Raw genomic sequence first — 20,001 nt, 5'->3', positions numbered from 1 at the left:
TTATTGTATCAATATTAACTTACCATAGAAAATTGTGATATTTAACAACTCTATAGTGTATACTAATGTACAGTATCTATATATGTACGTCTTTTATATAATTATATCTTTTATATAATTATATTTTATTGCAACTTATAGTCACATATAAATTAAGATAATCTTTAATATGTCTGAGCTTTTATTAATCTTTTTTAATCTCATCGTCCAACTTACTAAAATCCCCGAGTACTGTAATTATCATTTTCGTCTTCGTACATCTTCGTAACTTTTAGCAAAAAAAAAAAAATCTCGTAAATTGGACATTATTGATTGTATAATTGTTAGTCTTGCGAAATGTCGATCGAATCGCCACCACTTTCCTTCGACCATGAGCAAACATTTGTCACGTGAATTACGTAATGCTTTGTCTTTTAGTATTATATATATTTGATCTTGAATAGAACGAAGTAATTTTGTGTATTCCTTATCATAAAAAATGCGTCTTTTAAACAATTTGAAAATATCGCGATGCTGAAATAATTTGCGCAGCAAATTGATGCGACCTTTTTGACCGCGTCGGAAAATGCGTTTTACCTCGAACCCGATATATTTTATATGATATTTAAATAACTTGTTTTGACCGCGAGTAACACAGTTTTGTGACCTGTTAATAATAAATATCATTAGTTTTGTTATAACAGAGATCAATAAGCAGCTTTTGCGTAAAAGGTACTGTACATTGAAATGACGGAATAGATAAATTTGAAAAACAAGTTCTTCATGAAAAGAAATTGTAATAATGTTTCATGTATAGGAATAATGTTTAGTAATGTTTAATTTAAATTATACATGAAAGCTGCTTAAATGCGTATATTAAAAAATCAATATAAATAATTATAATGAACAAGATATCTACTGTGTGCTAGTAAGCATAATTTTTAACATTCTAATGTATTTCTATTTCTGATAAAGTTTCTAAGAATGCTATTTTTAATTTTTATATTTAAATTTTTTAATTACAAATAATTTTTATTAATTTTATTAACTAACACAAATATATAAATATAATCAACATTTAATTAACTTTTTTTGTTAACATTACTTTTATATTGAGAAATGGTAGTATATTAAATTCAAATATGTTTGCGATATATCTAGCATCAAGATAAAAATTTATCTTTGGCATTTCTAGAATCAGTAGACATCCTGGCGAGCAAGAACGCGCGTAAAACGCGGTTCACAACCGCGCGTTTAATTACTCAGGGGAGCGACTTTATCTAATCCTGTCCTCTATTGCAGACCTAGGGAGTCCGTTCTTCCCCGGTGGTCCTGAATTGTGGCACCATCCATTGGCGTACTCTACAGCCGGCGAATTACCGGGCACGCTGCAACATGCGACGCTGGTGCATCCGGCGTTACATCCTCAGGTCCCCGTACGTTCCTATCTTTGACTATCTGCAGACAAAGCTCTGGAGCCGCCGACGAGCGCCCCGATGCACGTTAGTGATACATGATCGTTATACTCGATTACTCTTACGTGGTAACAAGGAGATTCATGAGGGCTCAAGGGCCGCAGATACTTTCGATCATGGCTGCCTTGGGTTCTCGACTCCTGGATTCTCTAGGATGTTAAATTCTGTATCACATTAATGTTCGGCTTTTTTGAATACTTTAAACCTTCGGATTTCTGCATTTTTAAATCTCGCGTAGATTTTTCTAGAGGAAAAATATTTAATAAATATTTAGATTATTGTAAAGATTTTTACAACAATTATATATAGTGGTTTATCATTATCGCATCATGAATAATTATTATAGTTTGATCCTTTTCGATGAATTTAAAATTGATTTTATTGTTTTTATCGTGATCAAATTTTTAAATTATAAAATTATTGAAATAGATTTGAGTAAAAATTATAAAATTTTGTTTCTTGCATAACTAAAATTGTACTTTTGTAATGTTTATTTTATAAATAAATGTTATTATTATTAAGTCTATATTTTATATATTATTAAGTCTATATTTTAAGATTAATTGCAATTGTAATTAAAAAGTTAAAATTTGATACGGTGATGATACTTAACTCTATATAAATATCATATAAAATCAACATTAATAGGATAACGCTAATAATAAATGTAATGTCATACGGATTATGATAAATAATATCTTTTCGCATACGTATATAATATCAACCAGTATATTCGAATATTACGTTTTATATCGTCACAAAATCGATAGCGCAACTTGTCGTCGCAATGCGTGTCCTCACGTATTATACAGAAACGTGTAATTGTGTGGGTATATGTCACGCAAGCTTCGAATCGCGGAGTTTCGAAGCTATTGCGATGTCTCCGTAGTTTGTCGCGACATGGATTAATTATGGCCGCCGCCGTAGACCGACGTTAATAAATCCATGGCTTACTTTTTCTCTAGTCTCATTGTACGTACTTTCCGCCATTTTAATTTTACGAGCTGAGAAGAGTATTTAAAATTTGTGGATATTACGTTGATGATATCTCTACAGTTCGGGGTTACTTCATAATTATTAATGAAGACAGATGAAGAGTAAGCAACCATAAATAACGCCGATAAACCACGCGTTAGATAATTAGCATCTAATCTAAGATAAAGGTATGTAGAAAGTTAAATGAAGAGATATGAAAAGATAGAGAAATAATGGCGCATATATTTTTCATATCAAAGATTTCGTTATTCTTGAAATGCATCTTTTGTTTAAATTTTATGCACAGTCTAAGATTGAAAAGAGAGATACGATTTTTGATATGATCCAAACTGTCTTATCTCTTAATGAACGTTATAAAAATAAAGACTAATGTTTAGCAGAAATTCAAAGCTCGAAAAATTAAAAAGATTTGCGTACATCTGCAATTTGTTTTAAGATATTTTTAAAGATGTTACCATTTGGTGTGATCCATCAAATCTACAAAATGTATAATTATTGATTTTTAACATTGCATTAACATTGCATTAACTCGTACCAGGTTCAATGGATATCTATCATGCATTAATGCTAAGCTGCAACTTGCTCGTAAAACATACATTTTATCGATTTCTATGAGGATAGTGCGACTGTATAATCACGAATGTGTACGAACGCGATACAATCTGTATTTTATTGATTGCATGATATATGCTATATGATGCTTTTTATACTACAAATCAATATTTATTACACATGCCATTACGGATTAATCGAGAAATACGAGGATAAATAGTCGGGATGTAAAATGTTTCTGTGAATATTTCAATAGATGTTAAAATAGATGTTAAAAAATTCTAAAATTTTGAGAAGACTAGACAACTAAATTTTTTTATTCTATTGATTGATTCCGAAACTTTTGCATTTCTTATAAATATACGTAATTAAATATATACGTAAATGACGTTGAAAAAAATCGTGTTTGTTTCGATGTTCTGATTTCTTGGACTTTACTGAATTTTTATATCTTTAGCGATAGTATTTTTTTATTGAAATATACTCGAATTTTTTGGGAGACATTTTATTATTGGATTAAACTTTTGAGGGGTTATTGTGTTTTATATAGTTAAATTCTTAAATCTATAAATCATTTTTGCATCGTTCAATCTTAAAGTTTCTAATTCTAAAGATTCTCTAAGTTTGTGATTCTTTTTACTTGTTTAATACTGATGCCTTTAGAAAGGAAACTTCGTAAAAATCTTTTGGTTCGTAAAAGTATCCTGGTTTGTGAAACGTAAATTACATTCTTGAAAACAATTTTACACGAGAAAGAATACATGAATTATTATTTTATGGCAGAATATCGATTTAATAAAAATTGAAAAAAAAGATAATGATAATTAAACTATTGGAAGTGATTGAAATTCTATAAGTCAATTTTTTATAGCTCAGACAAAATCTCGAACATAAAATATTTTTATTATTAAAATTGAGAGAATTGCTGATATTTTTCGAATTTATCCACACGAAAGGGAAAATCTATTGCATTGAACATTTGATAAATCGAAAGCTCTTGAGTCCAGACTGCCACGTTATTATTTCCTTTTTCTTTGTACGCATTTTGTTTTTCCTTTAACAAAAGTAAAAAGAAAGGGAATCTCAAGATATCCACTCGAAGAATAACGAACTGAGAATCTGGTAGCAATAACGTCGGAACTTATTAAGTTCAATATCTTTTGTGATCCAACTCGATTAAATGCATTCTCGAACGACTTGAGAATGTCGTTGATGAAATTTATCATCGCTTTGATAAGCCAATAACGATATTCATTGCAAATAATTTAGAATTGTTACCTTCCTGATGATATCTCATTTACAATTATATTTATATTTTTGTTAGATGAGAAAAAGCATTTATTACATAATGTCAACTTATTAACGTGAATATATTCAAGTAAGAAAAATGATTAGAGGACACATTTAAATTCCAATTATTATGAAACACATAGTTTAAATTTCTAGAGTTTAATTCTTTAGACATTTGTTTGTTCTGATACTTTTACGAGTACGTTCCACGCAATGAGGATGACCTTTAAACTTTAGTTTTTGTCTAAAAAGATGCCATTTTTTGTCGATGGAACAAATTAGGGCTGGAGATAAGATTGACGTAAACGCGTCGATCTGTGCGAGCATACTGACTATTCGAGCGGAGCGAGCTGAGTTGTGTGACGGAAGTATTTATATTTTCCAGGCGCCTATGTCCCTGCCGCATCCTACGACGTTGACGTCGATACACGCGTCGCTGCCTCATTTTCTACCATCGCCAGCACTGGCGTCACCAGTCGGATCACCCTCGTCACAGCCGAACATAGCCGTCAGCAATGCGCAATGCTCCACCCTCTTCGTGGCGAACCTGGGTCAATTCGTGTCCGAGCATGAGCTAAAGGACATCTTCAGCAGGTCAGACATCTTATACATCCGCACGTTATTTCCTTAATCCGTACGCGAGCGAATCGAATATGCTCGCTTACTGGTTATGCTCGCTTATCGATTTACTATATTTATATATTCTATGACCCACACATGTATGTGATTATCGAGATCCTAAGGACGGCTTTTAGAATGCATCAAGGTGCATTGTTGCTGTGTGACAAAAGTGTATGCGTCGCAAGATAAATTTTGCAAAAATAATCAGCTAAGTTATTAAATATTTCTAACTACGGAATAATTTTTCCTCTTTTTGAATTTAAGTAAAAAATTTCAATTAAACGGAGTGAAATTAGATATTTCTTATTATCATGTGCATATATTGACATTTTTAGTGGAATCTCAATTTGCATATAAGGCGCGATATTGATACGTAAAATATTATTTAAATATCGCGTTTACATATTGTATAATGTATAGATAATTAATATATAGAATATATAGATAGTTAATTTTATTTTAACGCAAAAATATTAGAAGATATTAATATTAATCATTATAATGGCAATAATAATAGATTGCTAAAGAAAAATCAAGTCATGTTTATATGACATGCACATACTGGCGATAAATGCGCGCCAATTGCGATACGGGTACCGATACACGTGGGTCTTATCAGTGCACCACGTGGTGGCGATATCACGATGTCGTGATGTATTCGAAACATTTGCAATTCTCAACGAACAGCAAGAATACGGCAGTTCCAAAAGAATTAACAAATTTAAATTAAAAAAATTAATATTAGAATTATTTTAATTATTTTAGTTTTTCATCTGTAAATTTTTTTTCGGATTCTCGAATATTTTATTTTTTCGATTTTTTTTTAGATGATTTTATTTAACAGGTATTTTTAATATACAAAAGAATTATAAGATCTCTCGATTCTTGGATCTTTGATCAAGTTCATATCAAGTCTAGTTTCATTAAATTTGTAATGAATAATCTAACGATTAAATTTATTAGTTTGTGTAATAAAAAATTCTATAATGACATCAATTTTTAAAATAAAATAAAATTTATATGAATAAATTTAAAATAAACCAAAGCTTAAAAGTTTAATATTCAAAGAATCAGTTACTGTAGATGATTTATACCGTCACGTAGTTATATAATGTTAGTAAGGATATATGCATTCAAGGATTTCTTAAGTTGGACAAAAAACATCGTGGAAAAAAAGTAGAAATCGCGAGCATACGTCAATTGCGCGTAGTATATACAATTCTTATCTTTTCTGATGCTTGTAAAATTTGCAAAATGTCAGCGTACATTTATTATTAATTATCATATTATCGTAATTTACGCGATCTCAATTAGCATGAATTATGGAAGGGAACTTTTGGGTCACATAGAAAAACAAAATGCAAAATTATAATTAAACATGGTGACCCGCTAATTGCGGACGGAGATACTTGTAATTAGACTGCTCGCTTAAGTGTCAGCTATCCAACAAGCGGCGAAGTTAAAATATGTTATCTGGTCGGGCATTACAGTTGCGCTCGTGTAATAAATTATTTTCACGTGCTCCACCATGCGGAACCTTCCCACGATCCTGAGTACGCCTCCGGTACGTCGTGAATCATTGAATCGAAAATTACGGACTCTTTCGATATGTTAAATCAGTTAGATCGCGGCTAATATCCGCTGTTTCGTACGCTTCTACGTAGAAATAGGAAAAACTGAAGATCCGGTAAAGAGTAGTTTAGATTAATGTTCCGAACCTCAATCACACATTTGCAGTTATGAGATTATAATAATTGCCAGTAAGAAGAGAAAGTTACATGAATTAATTCTTCTACGTTGCATTGTGAAATTGTATGAAATTTCTAGAATACTCGTGTACTTTTTTAATAGAATATTGGGTGTAGTTGCTTTGGTATTTCTGGTACATCGATTACTATGGTTATTGGAAAAATAATAGAAAGATAATGAATAGAAAGATAATTTATAGCTGAACTAGAAGAAATTATGAATTAACAGAGACACATGATACATCTTATATTTTTATACAATTTATGACTTGTAAATTAAAAACTCAGAAATTCAAGGATCTATAATAATTTAATGTTAATAGTAAGAAGTATTTAACAATACATAATTATATAAAGAGAAGAATATAATATTTATATAATTATATATATATATATATATATATATATATATATATACATATACGTGTGTATATGATATTTTACAGCATCTAAACTTCCTTTTTTATGTTCTGTATATTTGGATTTAAACTTTTTATTTAAACACTATTTATTCTTGTTACACTTACTTGTCAAACAATAGTTACAGAATCTGCTTAGTTAATTGATGTGAGAAAATTAAAATATTAAGAATTGTTAATAATAATTTCTTTAACACACGAATACAAATAGCAATTCGGAAGACGCGTCTACTCTTTCGAGTTTCGTCGTTGACGGAAGTCTGCGCGCGACTGTCTCACAAGTTCCGCCGCCAATAGAGAAGCTCTTCCTCCCCTCGTATAATTAGCCCGTGAAATCTCATTATCCCGCAAACCCCAGAGTTCTGCAGTATGAATTCGTAAGTGAGTGCCTGAGTTAATTACACGCGTTTGCACGTGCGAGAGGCGCGCTGCGCATTCTGCAATTTTCGGTAACTCGCGGGAGTATTCGACGGAATTTCGTCGTCGACGACATGAATATGTTGTGCCCATGTAATTCAACTGTTGTTCTATGGGTAATTATTTCGCAATTATCGATACGTTTGAGGAAAAGTACAATTGTCGAGAACAAAAAAAGTTTTACGATCTAAGAGAGATAACAGATAGGAAATATTTAGCTTAAACTTCTAGAATTACTCTTTCTGGATCCATGAATTTGTGAGCTTACAAATGTTTTCATTGATTTGTGTATATTAGTCTGCTTATGAATCTGTAAATTTAGTTTTGCTTTATGTTTATTTTTCTTGTGTATTTAACTAAACAAGCGAATTAAATTAATGACCATAGTAATTGAAAGGTGTCAAGTAAACGACGAAGCATCGAGTACCTGCACTTAAATTTAATTAACGTGCCGAGGATACGATAATGGTTGAAATTGTGCAAGTCCGTCGTAAACGCCAAAAGCTTTGTACTAACAGCACTGCCTCCAAACATCACTGACATCCGCTAATCATTTGCCACCGTCGTAGATTGTAGGCATATAGGACGCACCTGTACTAGTACCCGTACCAATACCATGTGACCAGTGCCGTTTATTAATTGTCGGTGTGCTGAACGGGTTTGCACGGAGGGTAATGTCTCTATATTGCGAACTACCAAGTAATTGCGGATTTGTGGGTGCATTATGAATCTAATATGAAAGGATTAAAATGGAAAGAATAACGTGTGGTATAAAACAGAAAAAGGCATACAAAACATCAACAGTCTAATTGTTTGTTATAAAATGAGCAATATAACAATAAGAGATAATGAGAATTTATCATACATAAATATATATTTCTAAAACTTTTAAAATATATTTTTGATTGTATTTTGAGTAATTTTAATTTTTTTATTCAATATTTTTTGAAAGAAAATTTTATAGAATAATAATTGTACAGATTATTTTATTATTTATAATTTTGAGAATTTTTAAATATATATATATATTAAATTAAACGTATTGTATTGTATTGTATTGTATGTATGTAATTATCTTTGTACATGTTAAATTCCCCTAAAATAATTTGCACACGTACACGTTAAAGGAAATAATTCACATCTGTTAACGATCTAAATTCGATCCTGAGTTTGTGTCGCATCCCCTCCGTGTAATCACCCCATGTCGGCACCGCCTGACACTATCGACACCATTAATGGCAACCAAGCAGTAACCAGACCCTCGCCAAACCCTCTAAACTCCCCTTTATCAGAGTACTGTCTTTACGACTAACTAGAGCACGTATTGTACGCTTCTCTTATTTGTGCACAGTTTTCCTGGTTTCTCCCGGCTTCGTATGCACACGAAGGGAGGGTCGCCAGTGGCCTTTGTCGAATACCAAGACGTTCGCTACGCGGCCCAGGCGATGGCCACTCTCCAAGGATCCTTTCTCCTCTCCTCCGACCGGGGAGCGATACGAATCGAATATGCAAAGTCAAAAATGGCCGAGGTGGGCTTTACAAATCTCTGGATCGAAGTAGGTTCCACTTTATGCTACGATAGACCGCTGCAAAGGACGCGGGGGGCGGCTCTATTTGGAATAGACGAGCTTTCGTTCAAGGCATTCGCGAGCTCTCGAAATTCTCGGCGTTTATTTTCGCGGTATTCATAGGGCGCAGACGATGCGATGGTCCCGAGAAAGAGCTTAGCACGCGCGAAGATTTTAGCGAGGGCGTTTCTCGCACACTTTGCACATGTCGAAAGAGCCTCGATGAGAGTATTTGTTGCGGTCAAGCGTGAAGCTTGCGTATCTTCGAACGCCTAGGGGCCTCGCTTATGCGCCCAAGTCCTTAGCACAAATGTTTACTGTGGTCTAGCACTTTTGTACATACACGAGGCGCTCTGGGTGGTCCACCCTCTGCCAGTAGAGCCGCCTCCGCGAAAATGCGATCAGCGGCGAATACGTAGGGCTGTGCTTTCGTTTAATATTTTACATATATCTAATGTTAATATTTATTGTTGTCATATATTTTGAGATTCATGACATTTTATTGAAGAAAAATGCTTTATAACATTTAATTATATGAAAAATACGAACATTATCCTGATATTGTTACTCAATGAATATTTTAATGAGAAGAGAATATGATATAGAATTTTAACAATACTTCAAAAGGAGACTGCTATTTATGGTTTTCATATCATAATAAAATGGGAAATTTGCAACACACACACACACACACACACACACACACACACACACACACACACACACACACAGGTAATACTACGAATAAAATGTGATTTAAAACACAAATATTAAATATCAGTTTTCAAATAACAAATCTGCTTTAAAATAAAATTTATTTTTTAGAACATTTTATTGGATTTCTGAGTACAGCTGTGCGTTTTCGTCTAGGGGTCGGAACCGTATGATTTCAATGAGTGTACGTGTATTGATGCTATAGATATTAAAAAATAACTGTAATGTATGTTTATAAAATTACAAAAACGGCACGTTTTTTTTTACATCCATAGCATCGAAGATGGCACTTTGGAAATGATATTGATTTCGAATCTTTACTTTTATCGTCGGCGCCGAAATGCATTGGGCCCAGTGAATTCTGGATTCAATTATTTGATCTAATTCACGCGGCTTTACCCTCGAAAACGTTTGTGCCTCGAGGCGCCAGACAGGTTGTCACTTTGAAGGCCAATTAAATCTGGTCGAAAGACCGACGACGGCTGTCCCGTCGAGGACTCATATCCAAACAGTAGATGCACTCCCGTGCGCTGTTGGTGCCAGTTGTCAATTACCCGTCGTTAATCGCCTATCGATTATATGAAAGCTGGCAAATCTATCCGTCTTTCTTTCCTTCTTTTTTTCTTTCTTTATCTTTCTATCGCTCAATTGAGATACTTGTTCCCATTTTTGCAATTATATCTGTAATTTTTAATTTTTTAAATCTGTTTTGAATTATCTTTTTTTATAATTTTTTTCTTTTTTGAATTTTTGCACGATTCCAAACTGAAACTAAATTATAATTTTGAAGAGTTCAGATTTTGATGTTAGAGACAGGCAAAAATGATCTCTCTCGATATCTGTTCTCGGCAGGTGGAAATGCGATACTCGATAGCAAACTAAATTTTATCGTAGCATTACAAACTGAACTCATTCAAATTATATGGTTTCGATTTTAGATTCCATATTTTTTCATTTTCCTGTTATATTTCCCTTTGTATTCCTTTTTCATTAATGCCTGTTTGTCGATTTGCTCGTTCTTATGGTGTAATTTCCTTCATAAATGAAATCTTTTTCTTTTCTGTTTGATTATTTCCGCTATATCAAATCTATCTTTGTTTTACTGTATCATATAGATATGACAAGCACTGTGCACCATCCTGTAGCAATTATATTAATCGGCTGTAGTAACGCTTGGGGAAAAATTAGCCTGTATAAAATATTGAAATTAATTTTGTTGATAAAAAATTTTTATTACCAATTAGGGTTTGTGATAAAATATCTTTAAATTTTTTTATGATATAAGAAACTAATATTTTAAGATTTCACTGAAATGCAATTGTTTCCTATCCTTACATCGTCTTGAGAAACGCATACTTTTAAAAAATGTTTGTTTAAAAATATTTATGATACTTATAAGAAACAAAGAGAGTTTGATATGTTAATGTTTATTTTATTTTTCGATTTTATTTTGATCAGTCTAAACAAAATAAATTTTATGGATTATAATAAAAATCCATAATGCACAGTAGGACAAAAAAAGGAAAATCAGACAAAATGATGATTCTGAGGTTCCGCTTTTAACCAAGACCGTATTTCCGCCGATGAAGGAAGATTCGTTGGACATTTAAGGATCGATCCCACTTACGTAATTTAAGGGTTGAATTAAGTTCAACTCACAGGTTATCCAATCACTAAAAGGAATGAACTAATTAATTAGCTAAGTAATTAAGCTGCGTTAAATGAAGCTGACGAAATTGTTCATTCAGTTGAAATATGATAGTAATATTTCGGCAAAGCTATGACATTATTTGTACGTGATATTTGGTACGCTGATACACACACACACACACACACACACACACACACACACACACACACACACACACACACACACACACACACACACACACACACACACACACACACACACACACACACACACACACACACACACACACACACACAAAATAATTCGATGCAAAATATGTCAAGAAAAAGTCTGCATCATCTTTAGTAGTTAAATGAAAAATAATAATTACGTTTGTTAAAGACAGAATATATGTATGGATGTATAAGAGTCTAAGTACACAAGAATGCAAGTTGTTTTAAATCGCAAAATTTGCAACTGACATTCAATTATTTGAAAATTAATAGTTTAAATAAAATAATAATTTTTAGCTTCACGATTCGCTATTCTTGTCTTTATTTTAGCTTTATCTTCTTTTATTTTATTTTAATAAGAAGATTAATTAAAAATAGCTATATGTCTAGAACATTAGAACAATTGGATTTTAGAGATTTAAAGAGATTTTAAAGGAATATGAATTTATAGATACTATCGTTTTTTAAATATGCAGAAGATTGAGGGATAGAGATAGAGGATTCAGCAATCCGTTTGAAACGTCCAAAAATGGATTCGCTTCGAGGCAAAAGTGTGTCACACAAAAATTGATCGGACGCTGTAAAAGAACGCTTCAGATTGCTCGACCTTATCCCTTGGAATCGGCGAAACGATATTGTTCACTTGCGGTTGTGTCTCAAATTATTTATTTATACGCGATGCCGAAAAGTTGTGATTGGTCACGCTATAAACGAAACTGCAGCTACGGATCGACCACCCCATTTTCAAATTAAACGATCGATATAGTTTGGTTGGAGGTGAGCATGGCAGAACACGTCATCGCTAATTCACGTTGTTTTATAGAGATGTCTGGCATCGTAACGTTTACCTGGTAGGATACTTGATGAATTAAAACTCTTGCCCTTTTCCGAACGAACACATTCAATCCTATGAATATTTCCTTTTTCTCTGTCTTCACTGGACGCATACGAGTATATCAGAAAATTTAAACTTTTAATAGATGAAGAAGGACCTTTTTACAAGGTTGTTGAAATACAATAGAGACCCGAGAGACTTGAGTCGTCGAGGTTTATCTGCTTTTAACAATGAGGTAAAAATTTCTGTTTTTATATTTTTGAAATTTGTTGATTTATTTCACAGCATTTTTAAGATTTTTATACTTTTAGAATTTTTAAACTTTCTAATTTTTTTGTAAACATTAGTAAATAATGTAATTATTTTTCTTTTGTAATAAATTTCTTGGTCTATTTATTTTCAATTTTTACTTGGATAGATTGTATTTACATTTATTTGTTTTGTATTTGTATTTGTGTTTATTTTTATTGTATTTGTCTTTATTCTCAGGGTCTCTATACTAGAGAACTAGTGTAATATTGAAAATGATTTTTGCTACTGTTACAACACAAAGAATTGATTTTTTCTATTCTTATGCCACTATAATTTTGTATTCCGTGTTTTGATCCATTGCTTTCGTCTCAATATTCTATCAATACTATATCAGTATTATATCTATATTGATATAGTATTGGTATTGCGTATCGGTATTTAATAATATAAGATGGTACTAGGTTACACTATCTTATCGGTATTCATTTTTCACATGGATATTAGTATACATTTACATATATTGTATATTTTTTAAATTTAGATACACGTATAATGTGTTGTAAATTTATATTATAAATTTTTCTTTGCTTATATTTAAATATAGATATTATTTTTATTTAGTGCTAAATAATCGATACTATAATATAGATATTATTTTTATTTAGTGCTAAATAATTGATACTATAATTTGTTGTATAGAATTTTAAGAATTTTTACAACACTAATAAGCCTGAAAAAACTTATAAACTTTGCGTTATTGTTTTACTTTTCTATTTACAACAGTCCATTTTGAATCTACTCTTATACATGTAAATATATTTTATTTGTATAATTTCTATGTAAATACGGTTTATTCATAAAATCTTTGTTCCTGCGGGATTTCTTTTCCAAGGCATAACGAAATTCAATCTACCTTTCTATATCCCTACATCTTCTGCTTTTCTTATTATATCCTTCTTTTCTTCTCGTCGTGTGTATGCCTCTTCGTCAACCAAGAGCTCAAGAGCTTTGAACAAACAGTGAAAGAGCGCTTTTCAGCACAGTCACGTCCTAATGAGGTACGCAAATTACTCAATGGCAATGTCGTCTCTTCAACTTCACGCGGACACTCTTTATACGTAACAAGACAAATGTAGGTTGTTCTTTTAACCTCCTTTGGACATTGAGTCTTTCTTCTGTCACCATGCGTGACTTACTGAACCGATATTAAAAAATTTGTTATAAATAACCGTGGACTTTTATGTTATCAATCCTTTCGATCATCGCAAATATTTAAAACTCGATTTCAGAAATTTTTCATTTGAACTTTCTACGATATCTTCATATTAGAATAATAATATTAATAATTATAACTTAAAGATGATGCAATTTTTTTCTTGCATGTATTTTATTAAGAACATCTGTTGTGTGTGTGTGTGTGTGTGTGTGTGTGTGTGTGTGTGTGTGTGTGTGTGTGTGTGTGTGTGTGTGTGTGTGTGTGTGTGTGTGTAGTGATATATAGCGGCGAGAAAATTACAGAATTATTATAATTGTATTCTAGAAATAATTAATTTTATCTAAGATAATCTCGTGTAGAAATAACATGCGATTTAATTATAAAAATATCGTCTTGTTGTAATTAGATGATCTCTTGCACTTGCGTACAATTACCATATATCACGAATTGTCCTAATCGCTTGTATCAATTTTTCAGGGATCAAAGAGACAAGAAAACGGCCAACCTTAAGATCGACATCAACGGCATGTAAAAAAGCAGAGTATCGGGCGACCCAAGGAAATGACAGGACGCGCTCTCGTATATATATAGGACAGAATATCCACCGGAAGATTAGACGGAAGAACCATACAAGAAGTCGCACACTGTCGAGTAGTTGAGGATTCGTCGGCGAGAGATCGCAGGGAATGAAACGTAGGACGCGGAAGTAAATACATATTCACACACATACAAGCGAGAAAGAAAGGAAGAGGAGAAATACAAAAACTGTGAGGAGTTGGAAGGGCGGAAGGGATATAGCGAACACATCGGTAGGCAAATTCTTGTAAATTCTTCGACATTGCAGAGTGGAGGCGTGTTGGTTCGCGCGACTCTAGCGGGGGGCCCAATATAATCACGTAATAATTCCTAGGTATATATATTTTTTAATGAACTTAACTTATCGATTCGCATACCTACCTTTACCTACTATTTATTTTCACCGTGTCTTTGATCGCGATCGACGACGACGAAGCGAGAGACAGGGGCAGGGTTGACAAAAATGGGGCAGATGGAGCATCGAAGAGAAGGCAGAGAAACGAAAAAGCAAGTGAAGAAGCGACGATTTTATTTCTTGTATGTGTATACATATCTAAAGAAGAATGGCACTCTTCGCAGTCACACGCGTATGTTACATCGCGATTTTATTTACACTTACATGTAAACGTATACATACAAACGAATACATTTACACAGAACAGTCGTGAAGATTTTTTCAGATATATGATGCCACTCTGGGGGATGCATTTGCGACATACCATGAAAATTGCATTTGATGATAATCTATTAAGTACTTTGAAAAAAAGACAAATTTGTTAAGTAAGTCATTACATCGAGCTCGAGCTTTTTAAATTGTTGATATCGTTGGAAAAGTAATAATTGTAAGAATCGAGTCTCGCAAAAATTAAGTTCATTAACGCGCGATTAAAGCGTATTGGTAGGCATGATGCGAATCCTAGTGGCGAAATTGCGTATTCCATACATTGAAACGAAACAAGCGAGGCGAAAATGAGTACATCAAGCTTAATACCAAAGGTGCCCTAAGAAGCGTGTATTTATGTTTTATCATCGGCGCATCGCGCGAAGCACGAGCGCGAGTATACATTTAACTATTGTATCTTGTTAAGAAGAGTCTAGTGTCCTAGGTGAGCGTGAAGAAAATAAGACAGAGAGAAAGAGGAGGGGAGAGAGAGAGAGAGAGAGAGAGAGAGAGAGTGTGTGTGTGTGTGTGTGTGTGCGTGTGCGTGTGAACGTGAAGAAGAAAGAAAGAAAGAAAGAAAGAGGAAGTCCGAGCAAAAGTGCAAATGAAAGTGAAGTTGCGAATGCGAGAGAATATGCATAGCGACAGGAAGAGAAAAAGAGCAAGTTGAAAGAATAGTAAGAGGTGAGAGAACGTGACTGTACGTAATAAACTTATGCATATATATACATAACGAACGCGAACATATCATAGGGTTAAGCCTGTAGATGAAATTAAAGTGTGGCGAGAGGAGAATTTGAACGACCGTCCGCTTCTCCATAAAATAAAAAAAATGAGAGAGAGAGAGAGAGAGAGAGAGAGAGAGAGAGAGAGAGAGAGAGAGAGAGAGAGAGAGAGAGTGTGTGAGTGAGTGAGTGAGTGAGTGAGTGAGAGTGAGAGCGGACGGAAGAAAAGAGGGTAGTAGTGATGTGCCCCGCGTGTTAGAAACGGCGGCCAACTCGGCACGTAATTTGCCCAAGTGCCTTTCTGTTGGTCGAGTCACAAGCTGTAATCGGTAGCGCGTTACACACATAGATCTTGTCCCGATTTTTCGAACTCCCAAAGAAAGAATTCCCGGCGCTTCTCTAAACGTGCAACCGTATCCAAAATACATCCCAGTCGCCTCTCTTTCGCCACTCATTTTTCTCCTTCCGCATTCTACTCTTACTTTTTTGATGGCGGAAAGCTGCAACGAGGATACATTGAAGATCTCATAACGATTCGAAGATTAAAGTTTTTTTTTTTTAGCGAGACTTTGAGTGAAATGTGTTTTTGTGGAATGATTCAACCAATTTATGAAAATTTATAAAGCTGTCTTGTTTGGCAGAATTGAAGTTTTTTTTTACTTTATTTCTATTCATGCAAAATGAAAGAATTACATGACTATTGTGTTTGTGTATTAATACGCATTATAAGAATATTATAAATAGATCTTAACGAATAGCTATAACGAAAAACAGTTAATAGAGTGGGGCAACTTTTGGTAATATTATGCAGCTTCCGCCGATGAATCCTCGAGTTTCACGACCAACCTTTATATCTCCCATATCTCTGGGCATTTATTACATGCATCCGCAATTAACAACAGTGGAAGTTATTTAAGAAGTAAAAAAGCCGCCGATTAAACAGTGGATTATATCGGTAATGGCGATCATCCATCGGCGCACTCGGGCAAATCGATCAATTATCCATCATTGATCACCTGTCATTGTCATCATCGATCGTCAAGTCATGATCGCGCCAGTATGTTCTTTATTTTTCTACGGAAAGCGACTGGGGAGCACTACATTAGAAATATCACTCTGCGATATTAAGACTTGACGAACACATGATAGATCCGAGTACACGCGTGAGAATGAAAAGAAATAGTGAAACAAAGTAAAAGAATATTACTGTCAGGCAGCAATGTAGGAATTTCCACTTTAATCCTTTGCACTCTTACTATCGAGTCCTACTTTACATATCAACGTAGGTTATTGGATGGAGAAGGATTGAAAATTGATATTTTGTAATGCTACAAATTTTGAATTTAACGCTATAATTAACTGACAAGCCACTGCGATAAAATGTAATTTACAAAACTTTAGGAAGTATAATCTAAATTGTAATTGAATCGAGGCCTTACAATTCAAGGAGCAGTGAAACAGATTAAGATTTAAATCCACGTATAAGAGTATCTATCTCAGATATTCGAAAATAAATGATTGTAATTAAATAATGAAAAAAGAACTTGATTAGCGTATCATTGCGGATGAAGTAGTTTTCATGCGCTTAGAACCAGACTTATACACAGTTGGCCTTCTTCTTTAAAAGAGTATTATAACGCTCTGAATTAGTGTATCTTTTGCAATTAAGAAAAATAATATAAATTATACATTTGAGTGCAAAGGGTTAATGGAATAAGTCAGTATAAAAGATAAAAGCTATATGTATTTGAAATCCATTATTTACGAATATATCAAGATAAATACCAAAAAGGGGACAAGAAAATAAATATAACGAAGAAAGGATAATGAGAAGTATAGCAAACAAGTATTGGATAACGTGGCCGTGATCGCTCGAGTATCGTGATCGCGAGGGATGATCGTCGAACTTGGAAAGATGCGAGGATGCGGCGCGGCAAACGCATTATTCGGTGTATTCAATAGCTCGTTATTTTGTAATTAGCCATTAAGAGGCGGATTCGTCGTTATTCACGATCGGAATCGATGAATCGTTAGATTGAATTTTAAAGTGCTTTACAAGTGAACTAACACATATCAGAGTAGGCAGTACGCTATTATTACATTAATATAGAATGGTATTCGCGTAAGGATATATTAGAGGTTAATATAAAAATATAAAGAAGTATATATATATACATATATCTACAGATAGATATATATATATGAAGAAAAATATATATATGAACCGCGCGACTTTTAAAGTACAGGGGCGAGAAGTACATGTCAATCAGATATTTTGTACCGTCTCTAGGAAATTATTCTAGCGAATCCGTTTTATTTCTTTTTTATATACGTATATAAATATATATACACAAGTGTATAGGCATACAGCATCATGGAAGCGAATCGTGCGCAAAGCACGGCGAAACGAATCATGCGAAACGCGAGCGTGACCGGGACCTTATATCGCTCTCTTATTCTACAAGAAAAGTAGCGAAAAGTATCGTTGAGCGGAAAACTCGAGAGGAAGTCGTACATTCAACGAATAAAATGTAAACGAAAAAAGATCATTTTTAATAATTATTAATTAATGAAAATATAAGATAAATATACATAAATACGCTGGAAACTCTGTTCTACATTTATGAATGTAAGAATTTATGGGTCAATGAATTAACGATTATATGCATAAAAGGTGTCTGTAAAACGTTTAGCTATTTTGAAAATTAAGAAATAAGTAGCAATGTGCAGAAACCGATTAAATCAATTTAATCGATTGTACGATATTTCCTTCGAGAAGAACGCTCTTACTCTAACAGTGTTGAATCATTGGTTCGCATGATTAATCCACTGTATACTTCGGCAAATTACAACTCGAATTATTTGCATACGGAAAACATCTTGTAAAATTTGATCTACAATAAGAACTTCGCGTCCGCGTGAAGCTCATTAAAAAAAAAAGAAGAATAGAAAGCGAGATCGAAGAACGCGAACTCACCAAAGATGGCAATGTATCGATCCAAAGACTACCAATAGACCTCACAAAGACTATATCACGCTGTGAAAAAGAACATTAACATGCACCATCTGATGCTAGATTGCACCAATTTACCGTGAATGATAATAGCGCGAACAAAAATCAAGGCAGGCATGTGAATAACGTGGAAGTATAATTCGCCTTTGTTTTTTAAGTTTCTCTCGTAGATCCCGATTCCGTCCTCGTAGGAAGATTCTGCAGAAGGATCGATCCTCGAGATAATGTCTCTACACTATCGTAAAACTATACGAAAACCACAATCGAAAGATATTTTGATTTGGTGTTTTACTTTTGATAATATCGAGAAAGATAAGCATAATATTGAGAAATGTCAAGTAAAGAGAAAAGCATTGCACATTGACACTCCGGTAGTCAGAGATCGCCCATAAAAACTTACAACCGATGGCGTCGAATTGTTATTTTTACGAGAAAAGATGGTTTATGAAAAATCTTCAATTATACATCTTTTGTTTACGATTGATTAGCGCGTCTCAAATTTTCCAGCGTCGAAAAGGCTACATATCTTATCATATATATATATATATATATATATATATATATATATATATATATATATATATAAATATATGAGCATATAGGGCAACCAAGATAAATAGAGCTCTTTCGAGCTTGACCATACTTCGAAAGTAACGACCATAATAGTATCGTCGAGACACCAAAAATGAAAGTGAATGTGAAAGTGAGAGGGCACGATGAAGAGATGGATACACAAAATACATATCAATTTTCTAAAGCGTGTAAAATGCGAAGCGGATTTGCTGTGGCGATATACATCGGGTAACGGGCAGAGCTTCGCATCGATACCAGTGATAAGTACGTGGAAGGAGTTTATACATTCCGGACGAATGATCTATGAGGAGGAGGGGGAGAATATAAGGAGGAGATGGTGAAGAGAAGTACGATAGTCTAAAAACGGCTTTCCTATTATTTGAATTACAATTTTATTATCGACTTAAACAACCGCGAGAATTCGTTCTGGCGACGGATTATAATACGTCATGATGTTTTTCGGAGTTTTATAAGATTGTGAGTAGGTAGTTAAGTAACCGTAGACTGT

The 20,001-nt window shown here is 33.5% G+C and overlaps 1 protein-coding gene across 2 annotated transcripts in view; it reads left to right on the top strand.

Moving 5' to 3' along the window:
- Positions 1 to 18,451, top strand: part of LOC105833704 (protein couch potato) — an 89,303-nt gene extending 70,852 nt beyond the window's left edge. For both annotated transcript variants that reach the window (XM_028189137.2, XM_012675643.3), the window contains exons 6-9: positions 1,282 to 1,415; positions 4,678 to 4,886; positions 8,849 to 9,053; positions 14,423 to 18,451. In XM_028189137.2, the coding sequence (XP_028044938.1) occupies positions 1,282 to 1,415; positions 4,678 to 4,886; positions 8,849 to 9,053; positions 14,423 to 14,455 (581 nt within the window). In that variant the 3' untranslated portion in view covers positions 14,456 to 18,451. The remainder of the gene's footprint in view (positions 1 to 1,281; positions 1,416 to 4,677; positions 4,887 to 8,848; positions 9,054 to 14,422) is intronic.
- The last annotated feature ends 1,550 nt before the right edge of the window (positions 18,452 to 20,001 follow it).

This window comes from Monomorium pharaonis, chromosome 4 (genome assembly GCF_013373865.1).
Source record: "Monomorium pharaonis isolate MP-MQ-018 chromosome 4, ASM1337386v2, whole genome shotgun sequence".
Taxonomy (NCBI): Eukaryota; Metazoa; Arthropoda; class Insecta; order Hymenoptera; family Formicidae; genus Monomorium; species Monomorium pharaonis.
Note: the sequence above shows the minus strand (reverse complement) of the source record. Positions and strands in the feature narration are given on the sequence as shown.